This window comes from Pantherophis guttatus, chromosome 15 (assembly GCF_059756535.1).
Source record: "Pantherophis guttatus breed Tessera chromosome 15, ASM5975653v1, whole genome shotgun sequence".
NCBI lineage: Eukaryota > Metazoa > Chordata > Lepidosauria > Squamata > Colubridae > Pantherophis > Pantherophis guttatus.
Genome location: NC_142077.1, coordinates 9,862,576 through 9,890,015, shown reverse-complemented (window position 1 = coordinate 9,890,015; position 27,440 = coordinate 9,862,576). Strand labels below are relative to the sequence as shown.

The 27,440-nt window shown below is 45.9% G+C and overlaps 1 protein-coding gene across 2 annotated transcripts in view; it reads right to left on the bottom strand.

Moving 5' to 3' along the window:
* Window positions 1–869: 869 nt before the first annotated feature.
* Window positions 870–27,440, bottom strand: part of ARHGEF10L (Rho guanine nucleotide exchange factor 10 like) — a 138,618-nt gene continuing 112,047 nt past the window's right edge. For both annotated transcript variants that reach the window (XM_087879081.1, XM_087879082.1), the window contains one exon: window positions 870–936. In XM_087879081.1, coding sequence (XP_087735207.1) covers window positions 929–936 — 8 coding nt within the window. In that variant the 3' untranslated portion in view covers window positions 870–928. The remainder of the gene's footprint in view (window positions 937–27,440) is intronic.

Here is a 27,440-nt window from a genome sequence, read left to right as displayed (position 1 = left end):
TCCTTTCCCTCCCTCCTTTCTTCCTTCCACCCATCCATCATATCTCTCCTTCCTTCCTGCCTGCCTCCCTCCCACCTTCCTTTCCACCCTTCCTTCCTTCCTTCCACCCATCCATCATATATCTCCTTCCTTCCTTCCTGCCTCCCTCCCACCTTCTTTTCCCTCCCTCCTTCCTTCCTTCCACCCATCCATCATATCTCTCCTTCCTTCCTTCCTTCCTTCCTTCCTCCCACCTTCCTTTCCTTCCCTCCCTCCTTCCTTCCTTCCACCCATCCATCATATCTCTCCTTCCTTCCTGCCTCCCTCCCACCTTCCTTTCCCTCCCTCCTTCCTTTCCATCTATCCATCCCATCTCTTCTTCCTTCCTCTTTATCTGTCTCTTTAGCTCTATCTCTTTCTCTATATCTATATCTCAGTCTCTATCTATCTCTTTCCCTTTCTCTTTCTTTCTCTATAGCTCTTTCTCCCTCTCTATATAGAATTGAATAGAACAGAACAGAACAGAACAAGAAATAGAACAGAATAGAAATAGAAATAGAACAGAACTGAACAGAACTGAACTGAATTGAATTCTTTATTGGCCAAGTGGGATTGGGTTTCTCTATATCTATATCTCTGTCTATCTATCTCTTTCCCTTTCTCTTTCTTTCTCTATATCTCTTCCTCTATATAGAATAGAATAGAATAGAATAGAATAGAATAGAATAGAATAGAATAGAATAGAATAGAATAGAATAGAATAGAATTTTTATTGGCCAAGTATGATTGGACACACAAGGAATTTGTCTTGGTGCACACGCTCTCAGTGTACATAAAAGAAAAGATACGTTATCAACCAAGTATCTCATTATCTTATTATTATTCTATTATTGTTGTTGTTATCATCATCATCATCATCATCATCTTACTGGTCAGTTTTCCTCTTGGCTCACCCTCCTGGAGAAGAACAAAAAAAGGCAGGGAGGGAGGGGAATTAAAAAAAGAATAAAGAATAATATTAAGCCCCAAGGCCTCCTCCAGCAAGGAGGAAGGGGCTCCCCTCCCCCAGCTAATGAGCACATCTGTAACCATATTTCAAAAACACTTTCTTGGAGGAGACCTGCAGGCACTTGGCCCCCTTGGACACAACCCCACCCCACACCCCAGAATTTCCATATGGATTTTTTACAAGGAGCCATAACTCTTGCAAACTCCTCAATATATGGATTTTTTTTTTTAATTCCACTCATCAGTGGCAGTTTGACAAGCCAGGGCAGGGGTCTGCAACCTTAAACACTCAAAGAGCCATTTGGACCCATTTCCCACAGAAAAGAAAACACCGGGAGCCACAAAACCCTTCCGGTGCCTGACGATTTCTTGAGCGGCCACAAAACTAGCATATGTAGTTGAAGTAAACATTTTGTTTTCTTCTGAAACTTTTCTCTTCTTGGATTTATCCATGGTTGGCCTACTGGGGGCTGAAAAGCTCAATAAATCACATGTCGGCAGGTGTCGCACATTGGCGGTTGTGACGCATATTTTGAGTGACAGGGAGCCGCAGCAGAGGGATGAAAGAGCCACACACGGCTCCAGAGCCGCAGGTTGCTGACCCTTGAGCCAGAGAAAGGAAGAAGCTGTGGCTGGCCCCACATGGGTATCCTTGATAAATGTGGCTTTTTTCCTTTGGGGGGGATCCCCCTGCCGAGACCCCTTCTCAGCCGTAACTGGGAGCAGCAGGGGGAGATTCACGCAAACTAAAGGAAAGGTGCGTGTGGCTTCTCTGTGGAACTCCCTGCCACAAGATGCAGTGAGATTTGCAATTTTGGTTTTAAAAAGTAGGGATTCTAGTCCATATAGTGGTCGTAAGTCGAGGGTTACCTGTATTTGCCTTCCTGTCCGTCTTGATTCACCAGACTGTCTTATACAGGTAGTCCTCAATTTACGACCACAATTGAGGCCAGTATTCCTGTTCTTGAGGGACACATTTGTTAAGTGAGTTTTGCTCCCTTGTACGAACTTTTGTGCCGCAGTCGTTAAGTGAATCACTGCAGTTGACAAGTGAGTCACCCGGTTGTTAACCGAATCTGGCTTACCGCATTCTGACTTTGCTTGTCAGAAGGTCGCAAAAGGGAATCACGGAAGACCGCAACCGTCATAAGTATGAATCAGTTGCCAAGCGTACAAATTTTGACCACAGGGATGCTGTGAAAAACGGTCCTACCAAGTCACTTTTTTTCAGTGCCGTCGTAACTTGGAACGGTCACTAAATGAACTGCAGTAAGCCAAGGTCTCCCTGTACTACAAAAAAGCAGGAAAGGGCGCAGTTTTAGCCAGAATCCCTCAAAAGGGATGTGCCGATGTGGCACATGGTCTCTGGTGTACCAGGGCAGAGAAGGAAATTCGAGAAAGAGAGCTGACGAGACGAAACACAGCCGGATCGAAGCTGGTACCGTCCAGTGATGGTATTCAGCCGGTTCGAAGAAACCGGTAAAGGCACTATGCTGTCTTTTTAGTTTTGTAAGCCATGCACATGCGTGCAAGCTGCGTGTGTGAGCAAAATGCATGCACGGGAGGCTGTACACGTACACAGAAGGCTGCACGCAAACACGGAAGGTGCACAGACACGTTTTCGGCGAACCAGTGAAACCCACCTCTGGTACCGTCCGCCAGGTTTCCTCCGATGCAAAGTTGGACGGAAACTTAGCCAAGGAGCTTCCAAACCCCAGGAAGAGACATCCATCATTTTAATTAAGGCCCAATTGGGGAGGGGGGGAGTCAACACCCCTGAGGAGAGAGAGGGGGGGTGGAATCAATCTTGGAATTGCCAGGGTGGAGAGAAGGAAGGTGTGGGGTGAGCCAGGCGGACAGATACGAATTGATCGGCCATGGTTATTTCAGAAGCTGTAGCATCATCCCGGAGGCTGCCTTGATTTGCCTCCCTCCGGCTAAATGTCTACGGAGATTCTCAAGTCCTTCAGGTCACGATTGTCCCAAAGGTGCTTTTATTTTTTTCAAGAGGCAACTGGACTTTCTGAGTTTTTTTTTGTGGAAGACATTTCGCTTCTCCTCCAGGGAAGCTTCTTTGGCGCTGAGGAAGCTTCTTGGATGAGAAGTGAAATGTCTTCCAAGGAAAAAAACCAGAAAGTCCTCTTGAAAAAAAGCATCTTTTGGGACTGGCTACCCCAGACCACCACAGCTGGCCCAGGAGTGTGAGAATCATATAGGCTTAAGATGCAGGGGTGAAATCTAGCAGGTTCTGACAGGTTCTGACGAACCGGTAGCGGAAATTTTGAGTAGTTCGGAGAACCGGCAAATACCACCTCTGGCTGGCCCCAGGAGTGGGGAGGGAATGGGGATTTTGCAGTATCCTTCCCCTGGAGTTGGGGGGATTATTTATTTATTTATTTATTTATTTTTAATTTGATTTATATGCCGCCCTTCTCCGGAGACTCAGGGCGGCTTACAATGCGTTAAGCAATAGCCTTCATACTTTTGTATATTTTTACAAAGTCAGCTTATTGCCCCCACAAACTGGGTCCTCATTTCACCTACCTTTGAAAGGATGGAAGGCTGAGTCAACCTTGAGCCTGGTGAGATTCGAACTTACTAATTGCAGACAGCTGGGGTTAAATTACAATGCATTAGTCTGCTGAGCTAATCCAGGCTCCTGGATTTATTTATTTATTAGTCGCATTTTTATGCCACCCAACTCCCTAGGGACTCTGGGCGGCTTTCAGCAAAAAAAACAAAAAAAACAATGCAAACAATATCCTGTAAAAAATTTTTAAAAGAACATTAAAAACCCATACACTGGGATTTTGCAGTATCCTTCCCCTGGAGTGGAGGGGGGGGGGAATGGGGATTTTGCAGTATCCCTCCCCTGGAGTGGGGTGGGAATGGAGATTTTGCAGAATCCTTCCCCTGCCACGCCCACCAAGCCACACCCATCAAGCCACACCACACCCACCAAGCCATGCCCATAGAACCGGTAGTAAAAAAATATTGAATTTTATCACTGCTTAAGATACAGAAGGATCTTGACAGACTTGAACATTGGGCGCTATCTAACAAAATGAAATTCAACGGTGAAAAAAAGTAAGCTTCTACATTTAGGCAAGAAAAACAAAATGCACAGGGACAGTATATGTGGCACCTTGCTCAATAGTAGTCACTGTGAGAGGGATCTTGGAGTCCTAGTGGACAGCCATTTAAATAGGAGCCAGCCGTGTGCAGCAGCTGCCAAAAAAGCCAACACAGTTCTTGGCTGCATCAACAGAGGGATAGAATCAAGATCACATGAAGTGTTGATACCACTTTATAAGGCCTTGGTAAGGCCACACTTGGAATCCGGCATCCAGTTTTGGTCGCCACGATGTAAAAAAGATGTGGAGACTCTAGAAAGAGTGCAGAGAAGAGAAACAAAGACGATTAGGAGACTGGAGGCTAAAACATAGGAAGAACGGTTGCAGGAACTGGGTATGTCTAGTTTAATGAAGAGAAGGACTAGGGGAGACATAACAGTCTTCCAATATCTCAGGGGCTGCCCCAAAGAAGAGGGAGTCAAGCTATTCTCCAAAGCACCTGAGGGCAGGACAAGAAGCAATGGGTGGAAACTAATCAAGGAGAGAAGCAATTTAGAACTAAGAAGAAATTTCCTGGCAGTGAGAACAATTGATCAGTGGAATAACTTGCCTCCAGAAGTTGTGAATGCTCCAACACTGGAAGTTTTTAAGAAGAGACTGGATAACCCTTTGTCTGAAGTGGTGTAGGGTTTCCTGCCTAGGCAGGGGGTTGGACTAGAAGACCTCCAAGGTCCCTTCCAACTCTGTTTATTCTATTCTATTCATCGCCCCAAAAACATTTGGAAGCCCCAGAAGGGTTGGGCATCTGAAGAGCCAACTTTTATTCCGATCCAAAAGTGGTTTGGGGAGAAGATTTGAAGGAGCGAAGAAGAAAGGGCAGGGAAGGGGAGCTCCTGCCGATCAGGACACCCAGCACTGATTGGATCCCCCCTCCCCTCCCCTCTCGCCATGATACCTGGGCTCTCCTCGTCTTCGCCATTTGATTGCAATTACCACCCTGGCTTAACGAGGCTCCGTCTGAAAATTAATCGCCTTGTCTCGCCGTCTCACCAAATCTTCGGTCCGGAACGGCAAAAATGCTTCCTGTGTTTGTTGGGGTGAACATAGGCTAGCTAGGTGGCTCAGTGGCTAAGACGCTGAGCTTGTCGATCAGAAAGGTCGGCGGTTCAAATCCCTAGTATAGGTCTCCTGCGTGAGCAGGAGGTTGGACTAAATGACCTCCAAGGTCCCTTCCAACTCTGTTACTGTTAACAGGAAAAGATCTCAGATCAATTTCTCTTTCCCCACCCCACCCCACTTTCAAGGTTGGGCATTGTTGCCAAGGGGCAGGCGCTGAACCACGAAGTCTTTTGGGGTACAGGAGGAAGGGAGAATCACAAAACCTGCTGGGGAGTCTGCCCGTTAGGCTCGTTAAGTCACGACGGTCATTTCCGTCATCAAACACCAGGAACTTATTATCATATGTGGTGGACTTGTCCTGAAGCAAAAAAATTATTGGTACAAGATTAAAATCTGGCTGGAAGAAATGATACAGCAACATATTGAATTTAAACCAGAGCTGTTCCTACTGGGTGTCTTTCCAGAAAAAAATCAGTAAGGAAAATGCATATTTGATTATACATGTAATAACAGCTGCAAGAATTGTGTATGCTCAAAATTGGAAATCAGAGAAAATACCTTTGGAAGAAGAAGTAATAAAAAAAAAATTAGACTGTGCAGAAATGAATAGATTAACTTTGATGATCAAAGATGAGGAGGAATCAGAATATTTTAAAACATGGAACTATTTTTATAGTTGGTTGGAAAAGAGATACAAATGATTGATACTATAATTATGTACAAATGATGATTATAATATTGATTTAGAAATGAAATGTTAGAACTGTTTGGATGAATATGAAGATAGAAGAAATTTATGGAAGACGGAAAAAAAGCCTAGAAGATGATAGATAGATAGATAGATAGATAGATAGATAGATAGATAGATAGATAGATAGATAGATAATTTTATTTCTATACCGCCCCTCTCCCGAAGGACTCGGGGCGGTGCACAGCCAAGTAAAAAACACAATACAAATCCCAATTAAAATTAAAAATTATTAAAATTATTACATTTACGGCCAAGATTCGCTAAAACCCAAAAATTTAAAACTCCGAATTTAAAACTCCTTTACAAAGATAGCCCTGCCTGTCGGAAGAGCAGGGTCTTGAGGGCACAGCGAAAAACTCGGAGGTCAGAGATTGTGCGTATTTCCGGGGGCAGTTCGTTCCAAAGGGCAGGAGCTCCCACAGAGAAGGCTCTCCCCCTGGGTGTCGCTGGCCGACATAGTTTGGCCGACGGCACCCTGAGGAGTTCCTCTCTGTGGGAGCGAACCCGTTGGTGGGAGGCTATCGGTGGCAGAAGGCGGTCTCGTAAGTACCCAGGTCCTGAGCCATGGAGCGCTTTAAAGGTGGTAACCAACACCTTGAATCGCACCCGGAAGACCACTGGGAGCCAGTGCAGCTCGCGCAGGAGAGGTGTTACATGAGCGCAACGAGTTGCACCCATAATCACCCGTGTGGCTGCATTCTGGACCAGTTGATGCCTCCAAGTGCTCTTCAAGGGGAGCCCCATGTAGAGAGCATTACAGTAGTCCAGCCGAGAGGTAACGAGGGCGTGAGTGACCGTGCGCAAGGCGTCCTGGTCCAGAAAGGGATGCAACTGGCGGATCAGGCGAACCTGATAAAAAGCCCCCCTGGCCACGGCTGTCATGTGCTCTTCTAAAGACAGCCGTGCGTCCAGGAGGACACCCAGATTGCGAGCCCTCTCTGTGGGGGGTGAAAATTCACCCCCTATAGACAGCGATGGCGACAGCTGACTATACCGGAACGCCGGAAGCCACAGCCACTCGGTCTTGGAAGGGTTGAGTTTGAGCCTATTTCTCCCCATCCAGACCCGCCACGGCCTCCAGGCAGCGGGACATCACGTCAAGGGCATCATTGGGGTGGTCTGGGGTGGAGATGTACAGCTGAGTAGCATCAGCATACTGATGTACCCTCACCCCAAAACCACAGATGATTACCGAGACGTCACAGGGAAGGGAGGATTGATGTATTAAATATTTGTCTGTCTTAAAAAATAAAAAAAAAACTTTATTTGGAAAAAAAAGTCACAACGGTCATAAAATGTACCTGATTTTAAGCTTTTTTTGCGGTGCTCATTAAGCAAACTTGTTCGTTATTGCAAGGGGGGTTTTTTTTCCCCCGAAAATGAAATAAATGCAGTTTACGTCCTAAAACAGTAATGGCGAACCGATGGCACGCGTGCCGCAAGTGGCACGCGGAGCCATCTCTCCCGACACGCCAGCTGTTCGTTGCTGTTCTGACCTTTGAATAAACAACTTGCAAATCCCGCAGACTTCGTGGCGAAGACAAAACAGCTGGACGCTGCTGTCTGGGTGGCAACCCTAGGTAGAGCCTCCATGGCCCATGGCAGCACACCTCTGCAGCAGGAAGGACACCTCTGCAGCCAAAGACCCCTGCCACGTTCCCGAGCGATGTCCAGTCAGGGCGTATTTTATAAGTGGCTCACGTCCAGAGCGAAATGAAGATGGACTTCTCCCCGCCCCCTCCCCCGCCGCAAACCTTGTTTATTCTTGAGGCCGTTTCTCGCACGGGGATCTATCATGAGGCTGGCGCTCCCTATCAATCTCTCCCCGCGTTAAGGGTTTCCAGAGGATTGATCGAGAAACATTGTTCCTATAATTAAAGCTTCCCCCTTGGGCGCCACAAACCACTCGCTCGCCCGCCTCGTCTGACGCTCGTCCGTCTTCGTCTTCGGAGGGGCAAACGGGGTACCCCGCGCGGCATCGGATGCCAGCCTGCCAACCTCGGGGAAGGGAAGCCATGAGGCACACTGTCCAAGGAAGACAAACCCCCGCTGGCAGTTTTGCCAAAACCAGCTCAGAATCCTCTACGAGCGTGGCAGGCGTTTCCGATGCCCGAAATCGCAAGCAAAGCCACACGCGTGAAAAGGGTGGCATTTCCACGCCCTGCCACGGCCCCTGAAGAGACTTGGCGCTCTGGCCAAGGGCCCGGTAGTTCACGATGCCATTTACGGATCCCGCCAAGCTTTTCAAGTCACTCTTTGTGTAAGGTGTGCGGCTGTTCCATTACGAGCGTTCAACAAATAAATAATAAATAGCTTTATTTTCTTCTCTGCCGGAGAGCAGGACGCTGAATTATAATAGCCAGTCATATCCAGGGATGAAAAATATAACCCGTAAAAAGATAATTGCCAAAGAGGCTCGGGACAAAATAGCTTGTAGTTGTGCGCCTTTTTATTGTTGTTGTTGTTGTTGTTGTTAAATTTATATCTGTCTCTGGGTGAAGAAAGGGGGAGATTGAGGGTGAGATTTATTTATTTCTTTTTTATTCCCAAGAGTTTCAGGTATCAAAGCACGGCCTGATAGCCAGCCTGATAGCTTCAAGGAGCCTCTTCTTGCGTCTGATGGGGCCACGTTTCCCTGGAAAATTTAATAACCAGCCATCTTAAAAGGAAGGCAGTAACTTAACCTTGTTGCCAAGGGATCCTGGCAGACAAAATCACTTCGCTTCTTGCTCAGGATTGCAGCTTTTTGGCATATATTTGGATTTGAGAAAAGGAAACATGCCTTCAGTCGGTTCCACCCTCCGTTTAGGTTAATTTCCAGTGGCATTTTACCTCTTGGTGTTGTCGTCTTCTTCTTCTTCTTCTTCTTCTTCTTCTTCTTCTTCTTCTTCTTCCTCTCCTACTTCTCCTCCTCCTCCTTCTACTTCCTCTCCTCCTCCTCTCTTCTTCTTCTTCTTCCTTCTTCTTCTCCTTCTTCTTCTCCTCTTCTTCTTCTCCTACTTCTCCTCCTCCTCCTTCTACTTCCTCTCCTCCTCCTCCTCCTCTCTTCTTCTTCTTCTCCTTCTCCTTCTTCTCCTTCCTCTCCTCCTCCTCCCCATCCTCCTCCTCCTTCTCTCTCCTGACAGGCGAGAAGCAGCTTGGTGGCCACCTAAACCCAACCTCTTGCCACTCTGACTAGGGAATGACTTTCTCTTCCTCCTCCTTTCTTCTTTCTGACTTTCTCTTCCTCCTCCTTTCTTCTTTCTCTTCTTCTCCTCCTCCTTCTTCTCATTTTCTTCTCCTTCTCCTTCCTCTCTTCTTCCCCCCTCCTCCTCCTTCTTTCTTCTTCCTCCTTTTACTTCTTCCTCTTCTTCCTCTTCATTTTCTTTTCTCATCTCCATCTCTTCCTTCTTCTCCTCCTCCTTCGAACTTCCTCTCTTTCCCCTTCAACTCCTTCTCTTTGCCCAATTCCTCATCCTCATCATCTCCTTCTCCATCTCCTCATTCTCCTTTTCCCCCCCACCCCCCGTTCTTCCTTTTGCTTCTCCTCCTCCTCCAACATCTTCTCCGTCTCTTTCCTTCTCCTCCTTCCTACCCCTTCTTTCCTTAAGCGATTCCCCCCCTGGCCAAAGATTGACGCTTACAGCAAATCCAGAATCATGGCATTCATTGGCATCCTTCAGTCTCAAGAGACTATGGTACCGTGCTCTGGAAAGAGGTCCTAAAACAGCATTTAGTGTGATTAAAAAGGCCAATTCGAGAGTGGTGATCCCTTCCACACTGAGGGCAAATATATTCTGTCCCCTGCCCAGCTCCCAGATTTCGCTGGTTCCGGGACTGTCTCTTTGCCTCAGCCTGCCAAACAAGTGTCTCTTCGAATTGGAGAAGGCCATGCTTCTAAATTTGATAAATAAATCAATAAATAAATGCTGCGTCTTTAGCCTCTAAGCTGAACGATCAAAATCCGGAATAGTTGGAAGGAAAGCATCATGAGTGATAGAGAAGCCTCTACATATCATCTCCCAGCTAATAGCATCCACTTTTAAGGACAACTTCAATGGGAGGTGGAGAGGAGAGGCAGAAGCCCATCGTGGTCCCCCCCACCCCGAAGTCTCTTAAAATGGCTTTTTCTGCAGAGTGGAGTCACCTTGGTGGCCCCCCTGAGAGCGGAGGAGGAGGAGGAGAAGAGGGGGGGGCTTTCATCTCCCCCAACTCTTCCACCACAATCAAGGACGCCTGGAGGAGGGAGGGGCGCGGAAGAGGGGGCTCCTCTCGTGTTCAAAAATCCAATGCAAAAATATATAAAGGGAAGCGTACGCCACCGAGGTTCCTCTCGTCGGGAGGGATGAAAGGCCTGGCATCGCTCGCTCGCAACGTCTGTGCCCTGAGGGTGCCAACGAGAGAGAAGGAACAGCGATCTGACGGAAACGGGCAACGGAGAAGAGGGCGAGCAAGAGAACAACAGCCGAGAAAACTCTTTGCGCCTGAAGCTTTCCTGCTGCTGGTAGGAGAAGACACAAAGAGGGTCAATCAGAAAGCACCAGGCTCGTAACGACATTCGCTTGCTGACATTCAAGCAGAAGAAGATAACAGCTGATTCTCCAAAAACTGGAGCTTTCTTAAAAATTATAAAAAGAAATGGTGGGAAAAAAGAAACAGACGCAGCAGTGGGTTTCACATTATACCGGTTCGCCCCGCATGCTTGTTCCGTGTGCATGTGCACCTGGTTTGCACACGCGCCTGACTTCCACACATGCACCCGGCTTCAAAAATGTGCCTAAATATGATGCAATAGAGCTGGGGCGGGGGGAGGGGGGCGGGCCCGCGATTTCTGCTACCAGTTCGGGCAAACCGGCCCGAACCGGCTGAATACCACTTCTCCACAGAAGGTAAAACTTCTGCCAGGGTCACCCTCCATTTAGGACTTCCTGGCCCGATTTAAGATGACAGGTAATCCTTGATGTGAGGGACGCGGTGGCTCAGTGGCTGAGACGCTGAGCTTGTCGATCAAAAGTTCGGCAGTTCAGCGGTTCGAATCCCTAGTGCCGCGTAACGGGGTGAGCTCCCGTGATTGTCCCAGCTTCTGCCAACCTAGCAGTTCGAAAGCAGATAAAAAATGCAAGGAGAAAAAATAGGGACCACCTTTGGTGGGAAGGGAACAGCGTTCTGTGCGCCTTCGGTGTTGAGTCACGCCGGCCACATGACCACGGAGACTTCTTCGGACAGCGCTGGCTCTTCGGCTTTGAAACGGTGATGAGCACCACCCCCCTAGAATCGAGAATGACTAGCACATATGTGCGAGGGGAACCTTTACCTTTACCAATCCTTGACATACGACCTCGACTGAGCCAAACGTTTCTGTTATTTGAGCAAGACATTGGTCAAGGGAACTTTGTTCCATTTTACGACCTTTCTTGCCACACCGTTGTTAAGCAAATCGCCACAGTGGTTAAGTTAGGAACCCGGTCATTAAGTAAATCTGGCTTCCCTTTTTTGACTTTGATTGTCAGAAGGTCGCAAGAGGGGATCACATGAACCCGGGTACACGGCAACCGTCATAAGTATGAGTCAATTGCGAAGGGTCTGAATTTGGATCACGTGATCGCGGGGGAAGGCTGCAACGGTCGTAAGTGTGAAAAACGGCCCTAAGTCACTTTTTTTCCCCAGTGCCATTGTAACTTCGAGTGGTCCCTAAATGAACCGTTGTAACATCGAGGATTGCCTATATCAGTGATGGCTAACCTTTTTGTTGCCGCTTGCCAAAAGCGCGGGGGGTCGCACACACGTGTGCCCACACCCATAATTTAATGTGCCCCCTCCCACGCATGGGCGTGCGACCCCCACTTCTGGCACATGATGGCACGGTGGGCCCGTTAAGCCCATTTTTCACTCTCCCCAAGCTCCAGAGCCTTTCTAGGAGCCTGGGGAGGGCGAAAACGGCCTTCCCCATCCTCCCAGAGGCCCTCCGGAGGCTGGAAATGGCCTGTTTGCCAACGTCCGGTGGCAAACGGGCTGTTTCCAGCCTCCAGAGGGGGGAAACCATTTTTGCCCTCCCCAGGCTCCTAGAAAGGCTCTGGAGCGTGGGGAGAGCGAAAAACGGGCCTCCCTCACCCACCCCCATATGGCCTCCGAAGGCTGGAAACAGCCTGTTTTCCGACTTCTGGTGGGCCCCAAGGCGGAGCTGAACTAGGGCAACGCTTGCGTGCCCACCAATATGCCACCTGTGGCACGCATGCCATGGGTTCGCCATCACGGGCCTATATTTTCATGATTTTCTTCTAAATGAATGCTTTGCGCACTGTTCCATCGATGGACGGAAACACTCCAAAATCCATCCGCAGCATCGTTTCTCGGGAAGATTTTAACCCGAAATTGTCGTTTTTGTACACAAAAGACAACTATGCTGGGGGGGGGGGAAACCCAGGAATTTAGAGCTAAAAGGCATTTTAGGGATGGGAGTGAGCTCAAATCCAAGGGGAAAAAAAGATGATGCCAGCAATTTACCCACCTGGATTCAATGTCCGTTGTTTGGCCTTTGGACGAGGGGGGTTGGGGGAGAAAAAACAGGATTATTCCTTCACAGTGGAATAAAAGTTTGAATTTGAAACAGGGCCAGGTCTTGGCATAGAAGTATGTTAAAAAGAAATGCGAGAAATTTATTTTTGCTACCGGCCGAAGGTGAGACAGGCAGCAGTGGCTCTTCCATCCCGAGGACCGGCCCATAGATTTCCACTGCTCTCCTCTCCTCTGCCTTCTGCGCATCTATGCGACAGGCACTGGACGCAGCTGTTCCTCCTCTTCCTCATCAGCCACCTCCAGACCTGGGGGCTGTTGACTCTCCACCCGAGGGCTGATGGACAGCCCAGGCTCCACCTCCGTCTCTATCGCTGACCGCTCCATTCCCTCTTCCCCCTCAGAGCTCCCAGGTTGCCTTGATGCTGATCCTGACTCCCACACCACCTCCTCCTCCTCCTCCTCCTCCTCCTCCTCCTCCTCTGATTTGGCTGCTGGAGGATCCAGGCCACAACACTAAGTTAACAACGGCACTGAAAAAAGCGACTGACTTTTTTTTCACACCACCCTCGTAGCATCCCCGATTTAGCTGCTTGGCAACTGACTCATATTTATGACGGTTCGCAGCGTCCCTGGGGTTGTGTGATTCCCCTTTTCTGACAAGCACTGGGGGAGCCAGGCTTACTTAACAACCGTGTTCCTAACTTTTAACAATGGCAGCGATCCATGGCTGTCTTGCTTAGCAACAGACATTTGGGGCTCAATTGTGGTCGTAGGTCGAGGACTCGCGGCAAACGTGTTGCGCCTTTCCTGACTGCACAGGAGCAGCAGCAACGGCGAAGTCACAAAGGAGGAAAGGCAATCTGCACCCCCATTAAATGAGATTCTGGGTCCATTTCAACCACAATTCCTGGCTGCAAATCCTTCCCTTTTACTGGGGCGACAGTTGATCCTTGCAAGGGAAGGATTTAATTGGCAATAACCATTTTTTTTTCACACAGCGGCTGGCAGAGTTCCTGGTTTCTCTTAATCTCCAGAGATGACCCTTCAGCCGCCTCTTTAAAACCCTCCAATAACAAGGGATAAAGGATGTGATTAGGACTCCAGGGTGGGCCCCATCTAAGACCACTGTCGATTTCAAAAGAAAAACAGGGTGGGGGGGGCGGGGGAAAGAGTCTGAAGCCATTTGCAGGCACCCTAATATATATTTGGAAATAAATTTCTTTTTCTTTCTTTCTTTCTTTCTTCCTTCCTTCTCTTTCTCCCTTCCTTCCTTTTCTTTTTCTTCCTTCCTTCCTCTTTCTTTTCTTCCTTCCTTCCTTTCTTTCTTTTTCCTTCTTCCTTTCTTCCTTTCTTCTTTCTTTCTTTCTCCCTTTCTTCCTTCTTTCCTTTCTTTTTTTCTTCCTTCCTTCCTTCCTTCCTATTTCTTTCTTCTTTCTTTCTCCTTTTCTTCCTTCCTTCCTTTCTTTTTCTTTCTTCCTTCCTTTCTCCTTCTTTCTTTCTTCCTTCCTTCCTCTTTCTTTTTCCTTCTTTCTTTCTTCCTTCCTTTTTTTCTTTCTTCTTTCCTTCCTTCCCTCCTTCCTTCCTTCCTTCTTTTTTCCTTCCTTCCTTTCTTTCTTTCTCCCTTTCTTCCTTCTTCTTCCTTCCCTTTCTCCTTCTTTCTTTTCTTCCTTCCTTCCTTCTTTTTCCTTCTTTCTTTCTTCCTTCCTTCCTCTTCCTTTCTTTTCTTTCTTTTTCTTTCTTCTTTCTTTCTCCCTTTCTCCCTTCCTTCCTCTTTCTTTCTTTTTCTTCCTTCCTTCCTTCCTTTCCCTTCCTTCCTTCCTTCCTTCCTTCCTTCCTTCCTTCCATCCATCCTCCCTCCCTCCCTCCCTCCCTCCCTCCCTCCCTTTCTCCTCCTGGTTTTGATGGCAGGCGTGTCCAGAGATTCAGAGCAGAGATGCAAAATTTCACAGAGGAGCTGCACAGATGCGCTCTTCGTTTCAAACCCGAAAGGTGTGAAGATCGAACACAAAAGAACCCCTAAGCATGTGCCAAGTGCATTTTCTCCCCGACACTGAACAGCTCTGTCCAACTCCCACGGTGTCAGGAATCCGTCTTTAATTTATTTAGCTCCGTCTTGGTTTTCATTTTCATGAAAAATGTTTCCATCTGTTTGGCTTTTGTAAATATATACTGTATATCTGTATAAAAAGTGTCACGAAGATTTCTCTCAATCTATTCATTGCTGTTTCTTCTAATATTCCCATTTTAAAAAGTTTTCGGAGTCCCCCAGCTTAGAAAAGGGAGATCAAAGACTGCCTCCTTCGCAAAATCAATGCAGGAAATATGGATTATGAAAGTTGGTGTTGAAAAAAAATAAGATAAATGTTGCTACACTGGCTAAATTCACATCTGGGACCCCATTTTCAATAGTCGACTTCTACTGCCTGAATACCCTGTTTTTTTCTCGTTTCTTGCAGTAAATCTTATTTTAATTGACATCTGAAGATGGGTAATTCTTAATCTCGGCCACCAATCTTAAATAAAAAAAGAAAGCTACAAAAGGAAAGCAATGGTTAGAAGTAGGGAAGTTGGGTTCAAATGAATACTCTGTGTACCTAGCTAGTTGAGCCAATGAAAACTCTGCGCGTGCTCTGAAGCACTCTTTCCAGAGTTTGTTGTATCCTCCCAACAACTCAACCAGATCCGTGAGTTTCAGGGACCAAATGCCCCTGCAAGCAAAATACGGCATCTTTTCACATTTGCGCAGAAACTCAAAACTTTGTTCGAGCCCTTCCGTTAAAAATGTGCCAGCCAAAACGATGGCCCCAATTTCCTTGGGGTTCAAGCCATTACGAGGAATTTCTCCATGTTTTCTGCATAGGCTGAGGTTCCTTTTCAGCTTCAACACAATTCGGAGATGCTGGGGAATCCTTCCATTCCCCACCATCATCCTGTTAGAGCTGAAGAAGCTTCTTGGATGAGAAGCGAAACGTCTTCAAAAGAAAAAAAAAACAAGAAAAGTCCAGTTGCCTCCTGAAGAAAAGCGCCTTGGCAGAGGTGGTATTCAGCCGGTTCTGGAGAACCGTTAGCGGAAATTTTGAGTAGTTTGGAGAACCGGCAAATACCATCTCTGACTGGCCCCGCCCCCATCTATTCGCTGCCTCCCGAGGTCCAGTTTATCGGGTGGAAATGGGGATTTTGCAGTAACCTTCCCCTGAGTGGAGAGGGAATGGAGATTTTACAGTATCCTTCCCCTGAAGTGGGGTGGGAATGGAGATTTTACAGTATCCTTCCCCTGAAGTGGGGTGGGAATGGAGATTTTACATTATCCTTCCCCCGGAGTGGGGGTGGAATGGAGACTTTACAGTATCCTTCCCTTGAAGTGGGGTGGTAATGGAGATTTTTTGCAGTATTCTTCCCCTGGAGTGTGGCGGGAATGGAGATTTTACAGTATCCTTCCCCTGGAGTGTGGCGGGAATGGATATTTTACAGTATCCTTCCCCTGGCATGGGGTGGGAATGGAGATTTTACAGTATCCTTCCCCTGGAGTGGGGTTGAAATGGAGATTCTACTGTATCCTTCCCCTGGAGTGGGGAGGGAATGGAGATTTTACTGTATCCTTCCCCTGGAGTGGGGAGAGAATGGAGATTTTACAGTATCCTTCCCTTGGAGTGGAGTGGTAATGGAGATTTTTTACAGTATCCTTCTCCTGGAGTGGGGCAGGAATGGAGATTTTTTGCAGTATCCTTCCCCTGGAGTGGAGAGGGAATGGGGATTTTGCAGTATCCTTCCCCTGCCACGCCCACCAAGCCAAGCCAAGCCATGCCCACCAAGCCACGCCCACAGAATCGGTAGTTAAAAACAATTTGAATCCCACCTCTCGTGGACTGCTGGTTCTCCATGCCTTCCACAGCCCGCCCACCTCCTCTCTGCAGGATGCCCGCCTCTCTTTCTAAACCCTGTAAATTGCGTCTCCCTGAAAAGCAGAGGGCATCCGATGCCCCCAGGAAGCGTGCCAACCTGTTTTTTAATCTTTTCTTGGAAAGCTGGCTCGCACACAGGTGTGAAAATACTATGGATACGAGCACGTAAACAGAAGTGCATTTGTTTTGAACCAAGGGTAAGGTTGCATATCATAAATAAAATATAGCCAAAACAAACCATCCGCTAAACAAAGAAACAACAGCTGATAAAACATACATGAGTTTAAAAACAAATAATTGGCGTCAACCAAAAAAAAAAAAAATGCAAAAATGAAACCCAAGCAAATTTTGTGCTGAAGTTCTTCCCCCAGCAAGTTTTTCGTAATTAATCTAGGGTAGCTGGATCTCAACTTTTGGAAGCTTTTAGAGAAGTATGGACTTCAATGCAAAATATCGTTAAGGTAGACTGCCCCTAAAGACAGAGGTTCTATCATTTATTCTTCACTGCAATGTATTGTTAAGGTAGACTGCCCCTAAAGACAGAGGTTCTACCGTTTATTCTTCATTGCAAAATTCATTCTTCATTGCAATATATTATTAAGATAGATTGCCTCTAAAGACATAGGGTCTATCATTTATTCTTCACTGCAATGTATTCTTAAGGTAGATTGCCCCTAAAGACAGAGGTTCTACCGTTTATTCTTCATTGCAAGGTTCATTCTTCATTGCAACATATTGTTAAGGTAGACTGCCCCTAAAGAGAGAGGTTCTACTATTTATTCTTCATTGCAAGATTCGTTCTTCATTGCAACATATTGTTAAGGTAGATTGCCCCTAAAGAGAGAGGTTCTACTATTTATTCTTCATTGCAAGATTCGTTCTTCATTGCAACATATTGTTAAGGTAGATTGTCCCTAAATAGAGAGGTTCTACTATTTATTCTTCATTGCAAGGTTCATTCTTCATTGCAACGTATTGTTAAGGTAGATTGCCCCTAAATAGAGAGGTTCTACTATTTATTTTTCATTGCAAGGTTCATTCTTCATTGCAACATATTGTTAAGGTAGATTGCCCCTAAACAGAGAGGTTCAACTATTTATTTTTCATTGCAAGGTTCATTCTTCATTGCAACATATTGTTAAGGTAGATTGCCCCTAAATAGAGAGGTTCTACTATTTATTCTTCATTACAAGGTTCATTCTTCATTGCAAGGTATTGTTAAGATAGACTGCCCCTAAAGACAGAGCTTCTACCATTTATTCTTCATTGCAAGGTTCATTCTTCATTGCAACGTACAGGCATTATTAAGGTAGACTGCCACTAAAGACAGAGGTTCTACACAGGTATAAAAAGCCTAGCGGCTGTTGGCAAGGCTGGCGCGCCGGACGTCCCCCCTAAACCCATCACGCGGCATTGCATATGTATGTGAGCCCATCAACCGTTTCCTCTGGGGGTTTTTTCTTTGAGCTGTTGCCCTCAAAGCAAGTTTCCCTTCAGAAAGAGGCCATTTGGCAGCTTCCCTTGGCAGCCACGCTAAGTCAGAGCCGGCTCTGATCTCTTGCCAAGGTGGACCTTCAAAGAGCTGAAGCTGCTGAGATAAGAAGTCCTCTGGACATCAAATGAGTCCTGAAATAGCTGCCTGGAGGTGGGAGAGGCAGCCCTCCAGCAGCATCCCGGGAGCACCTGATCCCATGCTTCCCTCCATCCTCCTCCTCCTCTCTTCCAATCTGCCAATTATCAGACCTTGAGGGGAGTGGGGAACATACTCACCTGCATCCCTCTGAAGGGCAAGTCTGGCTAGGCAATCCTTTAACCGACAGTGCCAAGCAGGGGAAATAAATCCTATATAGGTGGCATTGGTGAAATCCAATTTTATTTTTACTACCGGTTTTGTGGGCGTGGCTTGGTAGGTGTGGTGTGGCTTGGTGGGCGTGGTAGGGGAAGGATACTGCAAAATCCCCATTCCCTCCTCACTCCTGGGGGAAGGATATTGCAAAATCCCCATTCCCTCCCCACTCCAGGGAAAGGTTACTGCAAAATCCCCATTCCCTTCCCACTTCAGGGGAAGGATACTGCAAAATCCCCATTTCCACCCCACTCCTGGCAGGATATTGCAAACACTTGTGGCTTAGTGGGTGTGGCTTGGTGGGCGTGGTAGGGGAAGGATGCTGCAAAATCTCCATTCCCACCCCACTCCAGGGAAAGGAGATTGCAAAATCCCCATTCCCTCCCCACTCCAGGGGAAGGATACTGCAAAATCTCCATTCCCACCCCACTCAGGGGAAGGATACTGCAAAATCCCCATTCCCTCCCCACTCCTGGGGGAACGATATTGCAAAATCCCCATTCCCTCCCCACTTCAGGGGAAGGATATTGCAAAATCCCCATTCCCTCCCCACTTCAGGGGAAGGATACTGCAAAATCCCCATTCCCACCCCACTCTGGGGCCAGCCAGAGGTGGTATTTGCCGGTTCTCCCAACTGTTCAACATTTCCGCTACCGGTTCTCCAGAACCTCTCAGAACCTGCTGGATTTCACCCCTGATAGGTGGTCCTCGTTTAGCGGCAGACTTGTACAGTGGCTACTCAGAGCTTTGATTGTGTTGAAAAAGTAACTTCATGACCCATCCTTGCATTGAGGACCTTCTCAAGTGTTTAAAGCCAAGGGAAGATGAAGTAAGATCTTAAGCAACCTCACGTTTTCACTTAACGATGAGTCTCGAGTCCCAATTCTGGTTGCTAAACGAGGACCAATCTGTAAGGCAGTTTCTAGAATATTTCCTTGCTCTTCCTGTCATTGGCAGCTGTACCCCTTTCTTACCCTTCCTATGACAATTCTCCATGGCCAATTTGCCGTGGGACAAGAATTACACTAATATCAAAGAAATGGTGGAATAGACTCATTAAAGAAAAGATGCAAAAGGAAGGACAGAAATGAAACACGAATGGCAAATTTATTTTAAATAATTGAATGGTTAAATTGCCCTGCAGCGAGTTGGCCACGGCTGTTGTCCCATTTCACCTTAGACAGCTCAGAATCTATATATATATATATAAATGGATGTGTATGTATGTTCCAGCATAACTCTGGAACGCCTCAAGCAATTTCAACCAAACTTGGTACACAGATGACTTACTCTCTGGAAAGAAATACTGTGGGGGTAAGACACTCCTAACACCCCTCTAATACAGGATATGTGTTCTGTTAAGATATAGCCTGTTGTGCCTTAAAATGGCTTCTACTGGACTGCCTTAAAATGGCTTCTACTGTACAGCACAGTGGAGTTGCCGTGGTAACGGCTTCACAGTACTCCACAAGGGGGCTCCTTCTGGTAAGGGGGAAAATCCAACATTAGAAATTATGTTTTGTCCGGACATTTTCAACAAGGCTTTGATTATTCTTGAGGACAAATGTACGGCCATGATCAACGTTACTGCAACTCGGCCTGCCTGCACCACTACGAGACCGACACGACGTACTTCACGCAGATTACATACGAGAAAAGAACTACAACGTCGAACAGCTGAGTGCATATATCGCGGACAAGAAGCCACTTCTAAATCAAGATCAGAAAAAAAATGATCGTGGATCAGCTAGCAAAGCAACAAAGTGGTATTGTGTTACTCTTGACGTTTCTGGGGGCTCAGGGGAAACATTTCTAACTAATTTAATTCTCGCCGAACTCAGGGCTCAGGGTGAAGTTGCTCTTCCTGTCTAATACAGGATTGGGATAAATAAATACCCGAGCAATGCCGGGTTACCAGATAGTTTTCTTATAAAATAAATTCCCAGTGTCCTTTTGCACAAGGTGTCCGTGGTTTCCTAGATCCTCCCCTTGCCAGCTTTATAGTGCACGGACTCACACACACCGAGAGACACACGACTGAAAATGCTCATCTGAAGAAGTTGGGGGGGAGGAGATGGAGTTGTTTGCGTTTGGCGAAGGATGAGCAAAGAAAGGCCCATGCATAATTCATCCTTCGACCTTCAGCCAAGCACCGGAAAGAAATAACAGCGGTTGTATTTTTAATCCGTGCCCTCCGTCACACGGCCTCTCCTGGGCTTCCCCGCAATGCCTGGTCCACCTAGGCCAAAGCAAGCAAGGAAAGGTTTTTAAAAACACTCCGGGAAAGCGGGAAAATAATTGCGCCTTACGCCTGAGGAGGAGGAAGGAAGAGGCAGCTTGTCTGTACCGGAGAGGGAAGAAACGAGAGAGGAGTCCACCTGCCTTCTCTTGCAGGGCACCAGATGGACAGCTGGACGCTTCAGGGCAGCGTCCAGCAGCAGGCAAAGGACAGAGGATAAGGCATTTTGGCATTTCTCAACTGGACGGGGAGTTGGAGAAGTTGCGTCAAGCAAAAATAGAATAGAAATAGAATAACAGAGTTGGAAGGGATCTTGGAGGTCTTCTAGTCCAACCCCGTCTAGGCAGGAAACCAGGGGTGAAATCCAGCAAGTTCTGACAGGTTTTGGAGAACCGGTAGCGGAAATTTTGAGCAGTTCAAAGAACCGGCAAATGCCATTTCTGGCATTTCTGCAGGGGAAGGATATTGCAACACCACACCACACCCACCAAGTCACGCCCCCGGAACCGGTAGTAAAAAAATCTGGATTTCACCACTGCAGGAAACCCTACACCACTTCAGACAAATAAGTTAGTCAACATCTTCTTAATGTTCTTTTTTTAAAAAAAAAAAATGCAAAGGATCAGTTTTGAGGATTTAGACCCCCATGCTCGTATGATTATTTCCTGGGGAAGGTTCAGAGGTGTGTGTCCCCCCCCCAAAGAGGTTAATTTAAATCAAGATTGTCCACATTCTTTGGTCCTGAACTGTTTTCCCACACAAAAAACTTGGGGTGGGGGGTGGAGTGAGTCTGCCTATCGGGATGAGGTGGACCGGTTACTTTCGTGGTGTGGAGACAATAATTTGGTCCTTAACACCAATAAGACCAAGGAGAGAATAGAATAGAATAGAATAGAATAGAATAGAATAGAATAGAATAGAATAGAATAGAATAGAATAGAATAGAATAGAATAGAATAGAATAGAATAGAATAGAATAGAATATACAGTATGGAATGGAACGGAACAGAACAGAACAGAACGAATGGAATGGAATGGAATAAAACAGAACAGAACAGAACAGAACAGAACAGAAAATACGGAATAGAATAGAACAGAACAGAGCAGAACAGAGCAGAACAGAGCAGAACAGAACAGAACAGAACAGAACAGAACAGAACAGAACAGAATAGAATTCTTTATTGGCCAAGTGTGATTGGACACACAAGGAATTTGTCTTTGGTGCATACGCTCTCAGTGTACATAAAATAAAATATAGCGGACTATAGAAGGAATAGATCAGACATCCAGCCCTTGCTTATCAATGGAGACCAGTCGTGGGCTGCCCCGGTTCAGACTGGTTCGCAAGAACCGGTAGTAAAACCGGAGGGAGGCTCCGTCCACTGACCCGGACATCATCATCGGTGATCTGCGGATGTGCAGAAGAGCGTGCACAGGCAGGATGCGAACCGGTAGTAAAGTTAAGTAGAACCCACCGGTGATGGAGACCGAGTGGATCAAGTGGCCAGTTTGAAGTTTCTGGGTGTTATCATAAAAAGAGGACCTGACCTGGTACGCTCACATTGCAGCACTGGTCAAAAGTGGGCCTGGTGGCTCAGCAGACTGATAGCATTGTGATTAACACCAGCTGCCTGCAATTACTGTAAGTTCGAATCACACCAGGCTCAAGGTTGACTCAGCCTTCCATCCTTTCTAAGGTAGGTAAACTGAGGACCCAGATTGTGGGGGCAATAAACTGACTTTGTATAAATATACAAAAGTATGAAGGCTATTGCTTAACGCATTGTAAACCGTCCTAAGTCTCCGGAGAAGGGCGGCATATAAATTAAAGCAAAAAAAAAGGGGGGGGGCAGCAGATATTATACTACCTGAGACTTCTCAGGAAACAACAACTGAATGGAAAACTGCTGGTGACCTTCTACCGCTGCACCACAGAGAGTATCTTAACTTAGTGCACCTGTGTATGGTTTGCCAATTGCGCAGTGGCAGATAGGACAGCGCTCCAGAGGGTCAACGTCATTGCCCAGAGGATCATTAGCTGCCCTCTCCCCTCTTTGGGAGAGCTTTATAGCTCCCGCTGCCTTAAGAAAGTTCAAAACATTCTTAAAGATCCATCTCATCCTGAGCAACCTTTTTTTTTTTTTTGAACTATTACCATCTGGCAGCCGGTACAGGATAATAAAAACAAGGACAAATAGGCTGAAAAACAGCAAAGGTAGAATAGAATAACAGAGTTGGAGATCTTCTAGCCCAACCCTCATCTTCTATCCCAGGCCAGTAACTATATTGAAGAGCCTTGGTAGTACAGGGGTTTAAGGCACCCTGTTATTAAGCTAGTTATTAAGACCAGCTGCCTGCAATTACTGCAGATTCGAATCTCACCAGGCTCAAGGTTGACTCAGCCTTCCATCCTTTCTAAGGTAGGTAAATTGAGGATCCAGTTGTGGGGGCAATAAGCTGACTTTGTATAAAATATACAAAAGGATGAAGGCTATTGCTGAGCACATTGTAAGCCGCCCTGAGTCTTCGGAGAGGGGCGGCATATAAATCAAATTTAAAAAAAAAAATTCTACTATATAATGCAATATGAATGCAATATCAGGGGTTTTCAATTCAATTGTATAGAATGTGAAGGATGTGCGTTTGTGTTTTATTTTTATAGTTATGATGTACACTGAAGATGGCATTTAATTTCGTTGTACGAGGTGCAATGACAATAAACTAAACTAAACTAAACTAAACTGGAAGATAATTAACATTCCCAGAATTATACCCTGGCGTTTAATCTCTTTTACACAGAGTATAAATCCGGTAAATTCCTTCCCTGGGTGCTGCTGCCTGGGGACAGGGGGAGCAAGGAAATATTCAGGAAACCGCCTAACAGACGGTCCTCGTTTAGCAACCAGAATTGGGACTCGCCACAATGGCCGTTAAGTGAAAGTCTGCGAAGAGGAATTTTTTGGGATGCCAAGCAAATCGGTGCACGGCCTACTTATCAACCGAGGGTTTGATAAGGCAAGGAAATTCTGCTCCCCATTTGAGGTCGTAAGGCGAGGACTAGCTGCACGATCATTAGAGCAAAGGAGAAACTGGAGTTCGCACGTGTTCATTTCCGAGAAAAAGATTTGCTGCCAGCCCTCCGATGAAAACGAAAAGCCGGAGCGTCGAAGAATTTAATATTGGATTCTCTCTGCGGCAGAAGACAAGTGAACCGAACGTCAGCTACAAAGGATGTGCCACTTAGCCGAGATGACGGATGGCAGGGACCCTGATTTGACACCGATTTATCTCCCCTTATTAGCCTTTCGTCAACCGAAGCCCTCCCCGCCTGCTCATCCTATGAAGTTCCACCGGAGTCCCCGGAGCCTCGGGTGCGTGCCCCCCTCCCAGCCGGCCTCCTCCACAACGCCCTCCAAAAACCTCCATCAGGGACTCTGACCTCAATTTGAGAACAGAGAGCTTCGTTGGCCCGAATCTGCCACTTTTCAGCCTCCATTCCCTTGCTCGTGTCACTCGGACTAATTTCGACTCCGGTGGACAGGAGCACAGCTGGCCAAGGGTGCAGGAGAAACCCACTCAAAGGGTCAGTGGTTCATCCCTTTGCATTTTTCCCCCTTGCCGTTCTTTTTTTTTTTCTCGCACAAGTCGACTTTACGATTGTCTGGAGCTGGGAAATTTCAACCTTAGGTTGTAAGTCGAGGGACGCCACGTTGAGGGCCAACTCAATTTTATGACATTTATTTTCATGGCGGTGGTTAAGTGAAGATCATGTTTGTTCAGTGAACTCATTGTCCACAAGGGCCCTCCCCTTTTTTTGCTAGACACCGAAAAAAAAAGGGGGGGCATAAATCAGTGTCACATTGATGTAGAGTAGAGTAGAGTAGAATAGGAATAGGAATAGAGAATGGAATGGAATGGAATGGAGTAGAATAGAGAATAGAGAAGAATAGAATAGGGAATAGAATAGAATAGAATAGAATAGAATAGAATAGAATAGAATAGAATAGAATAGGGAATGGAATGGAATGGAATGGAATGGAATGGAGTAGAATAGGGAATAGAGAATAGAAAAGTATAGAATAAAATAGAATAGAATAGAATAGAATAGAATAGAATAGAATAGAATAGAATAGAATAGAATAGAATAGAATAGAATAGAATAGAATAGGGAATGGAATGGAATGGAATGGAATGGAGTAGAATAGAGAATAGAATAGAATAGAATAGAATAGAATAGAATGGAATGGAATGGAATGGAATAGAATAGAATAGAATAGAATAGAATAGAATAGAATAGAATAGAATAGAATAGAATAGAATAGAATATGGAATGGAATGGAATGGAATGGAATGGAATGGAATGGAATAGAATAGAATAGAATAGAATAGAATAGAATAGAATAGAATAGGGAATGGAATGGAATGGAATGGAATGGAATGGAATGGAATAGAATGGAGTAGAATAGAGAATAGAATAGAATAGGATAGGATAGGATAGGATAGGATAGGATAGAACTATAGAGTAGAGTAGAATAGGATAGAATGGAATGGAATGGAATAGAATAGAATGGAGTAGAATAGAGAATAGAATAGAATAGAATAGAATAGAATAGAATAGAATAGAATAGAATAGAATAGAATATGGAATGGAATGGAATGGAATGGAATGGAATGGAATAGAATAGAATAGAATAGAATAGAATAGAATAGAATAGAATAGAATAGAATAGAATAGAATAGAATAGGGAATGGAATGGAATGGAATGGAATAGAATGGAGTAGAATAGAGAATAGAATAGAATAGGATAGGATAGGATAGGATAGGATAGAACTATAGAGTAGAGTAGAATAGGATAGAATGGAATGGAATAGAATAGAATGGAGTAGAATAGAGAATAGAATAGAATAGAATAGAATAGAATAGAATAGAATAGAATAGAATAGAATAGAATATTGGAATAGGAATAGGAATAGGAATAGGAATAGGAATTGGAATTGGAATAGGAATAGGAATAGAAGCTGGAAGGGACATTGGAGGTCTTCTAATCCATCCCCCTGGTCAACCGAGAGAACCTATACCATCTCAGATACGCGAGGTTAAGTTTGGTCACTAAATGACTGTTCGTAAATCAAGGACCAACACCTCATCACTCTAAACTACAATGTGCCTTTTCAGTTTGGGCTTAGCATCTTATGCAAACTTACCCGGTTTTGGTAACCCTAGAGTAAATTCCTTGAACCTAACCACTCTGGAGTAATTAACCAATTTGAAAGCAATTTCAATTTGCAGAGTTTTCCTATTTTAAATTATTTTTCTATTTGTCTTTCTACGCTCTGTAAGCCGCCCGGAGTTGCCCTACAGAGCTTAAAAATGGAATGAACCAACAAACAAACAAACAAACCGTAGTTTAAACAAACCTGGTTTCTTTCCCACCAGTGATGGAACCTAGCTGAGTTCCCTAAAGGGACACCCAGCCAGTCAATGCGAGAATTCCTTGAGAAAACTGCTGGCCAGATGTGGTTTTTGTTTTTGTTTTGTTTTGCATTGCCCTTCATTTCTCCCTTCTGCATCCTGGTTTGTTGAGAAGGAGCTGGCTTCCTTTCATCCATCATCCCCCTCGGCAGCTCTCTCAGACAAGCCCAGGCTTCTGGTTTTCCAAGCCGAACAATATCGCAGACACAAAAATCGTTGAATTGCCGGTGACGGATGGCGTGAATGATTAATTTCCTATGCCAAAGTCCAGAGAAAGCCAAGATCTGGACATCAGCAGCTGGGCACCCGGGGGCTCCTTCTTTCCACACGCTCCTGCTGAACCCCCCCCCAATCCCCAGGACGAAGGGTCAGCCCCAAGGCCGCTGACCACAGCAGAGAAGCCTGGACGGATGGATGGACGGATGGATGGATGGATGATTTTGACAGTTAACGATCGTGCCACGAGGTTTTGGCAGTGCCCACCTTATTAGACGAAAGGTGTCAAGCCAACATCTTCATTAGCCAGGGTCTCCTGCTGGAAAGGAGGATGTTGATTTGATACTGAGATATATCAAGATTGCCGGCGTTTGATAGCAATATTTGGGGCAGGATGAGATCTAACCTAGGCAGTAATTTCTGCTTTGAAAAAATAAATAAGCATAAATGAAGCATTTAAGAGGGGGATTTTTTAAAAATATCCTTCAAAAATGAATCTTTTTTTTTTTTTTATTTAATTGATATGCCGCCCTTCTCCGGAGACTCAGGGCAGCTTACAATGCGCTAAGCAATAGCCTTCATACTTTTGTATACTTTTTATACAAAGTCAGCTTATTGCCCCCACAATCTGGGTCCTCATTTTACCTACCTTAGAAAGGATGGAAGGCTGAGTCAACCTTGAGCCTGGTGAGATTTGAACTTGCAGTAATTGCAGGCAGCTGATGTTAATAACTGTTAATAACAGTGCTTTAGTCTGCTGCGCCACCAGGCTCTTTATCCCGTGTCCTACCGCTGTCCAAGTCCTCGACTTACGCCCACAATTGAACCCAAAAACCTCCGTTGCTAAGTGAGACATTCATTAAGTGAATTTTGCTCCACTTTGCGACCTTTCTCACGGCCATTGTTAAGCGAATCACCCGCCGTTGTTAAAAGTTAGTGACGCCGTTGTTAAGTCAATCGGACTTCCCCATCGACGTTGCTTGTCAGAAGGTCCCAAAAAGGGGATCACGTGACCCCGGCCGGGACACAGCGACCATCGTAAAAGGGAGCTAATCACCAAGCGTCTGAATTTTGATCACGCGACCGTGGGGATGCGGCAACGGTCGTTAAGTGGGAAAAACGGTCGTAACAAGTCACCATTGGGGGCTACCTGTAACCTAGTTAAGAAAACCACGTTGATGCTTGCATTCCCAGGGATCGGAACGAAAAATGAAGTTTTAAAAAAGGAAAAGAATCAGGATGGGTTTTAAATTGGACACAAGGCCTCGGTCTCTTAAGGGCTAAATTGCTCCCTGGCTAATAAATGAAGGCCAGAATCAGATTTATCTCTTTCCTAAG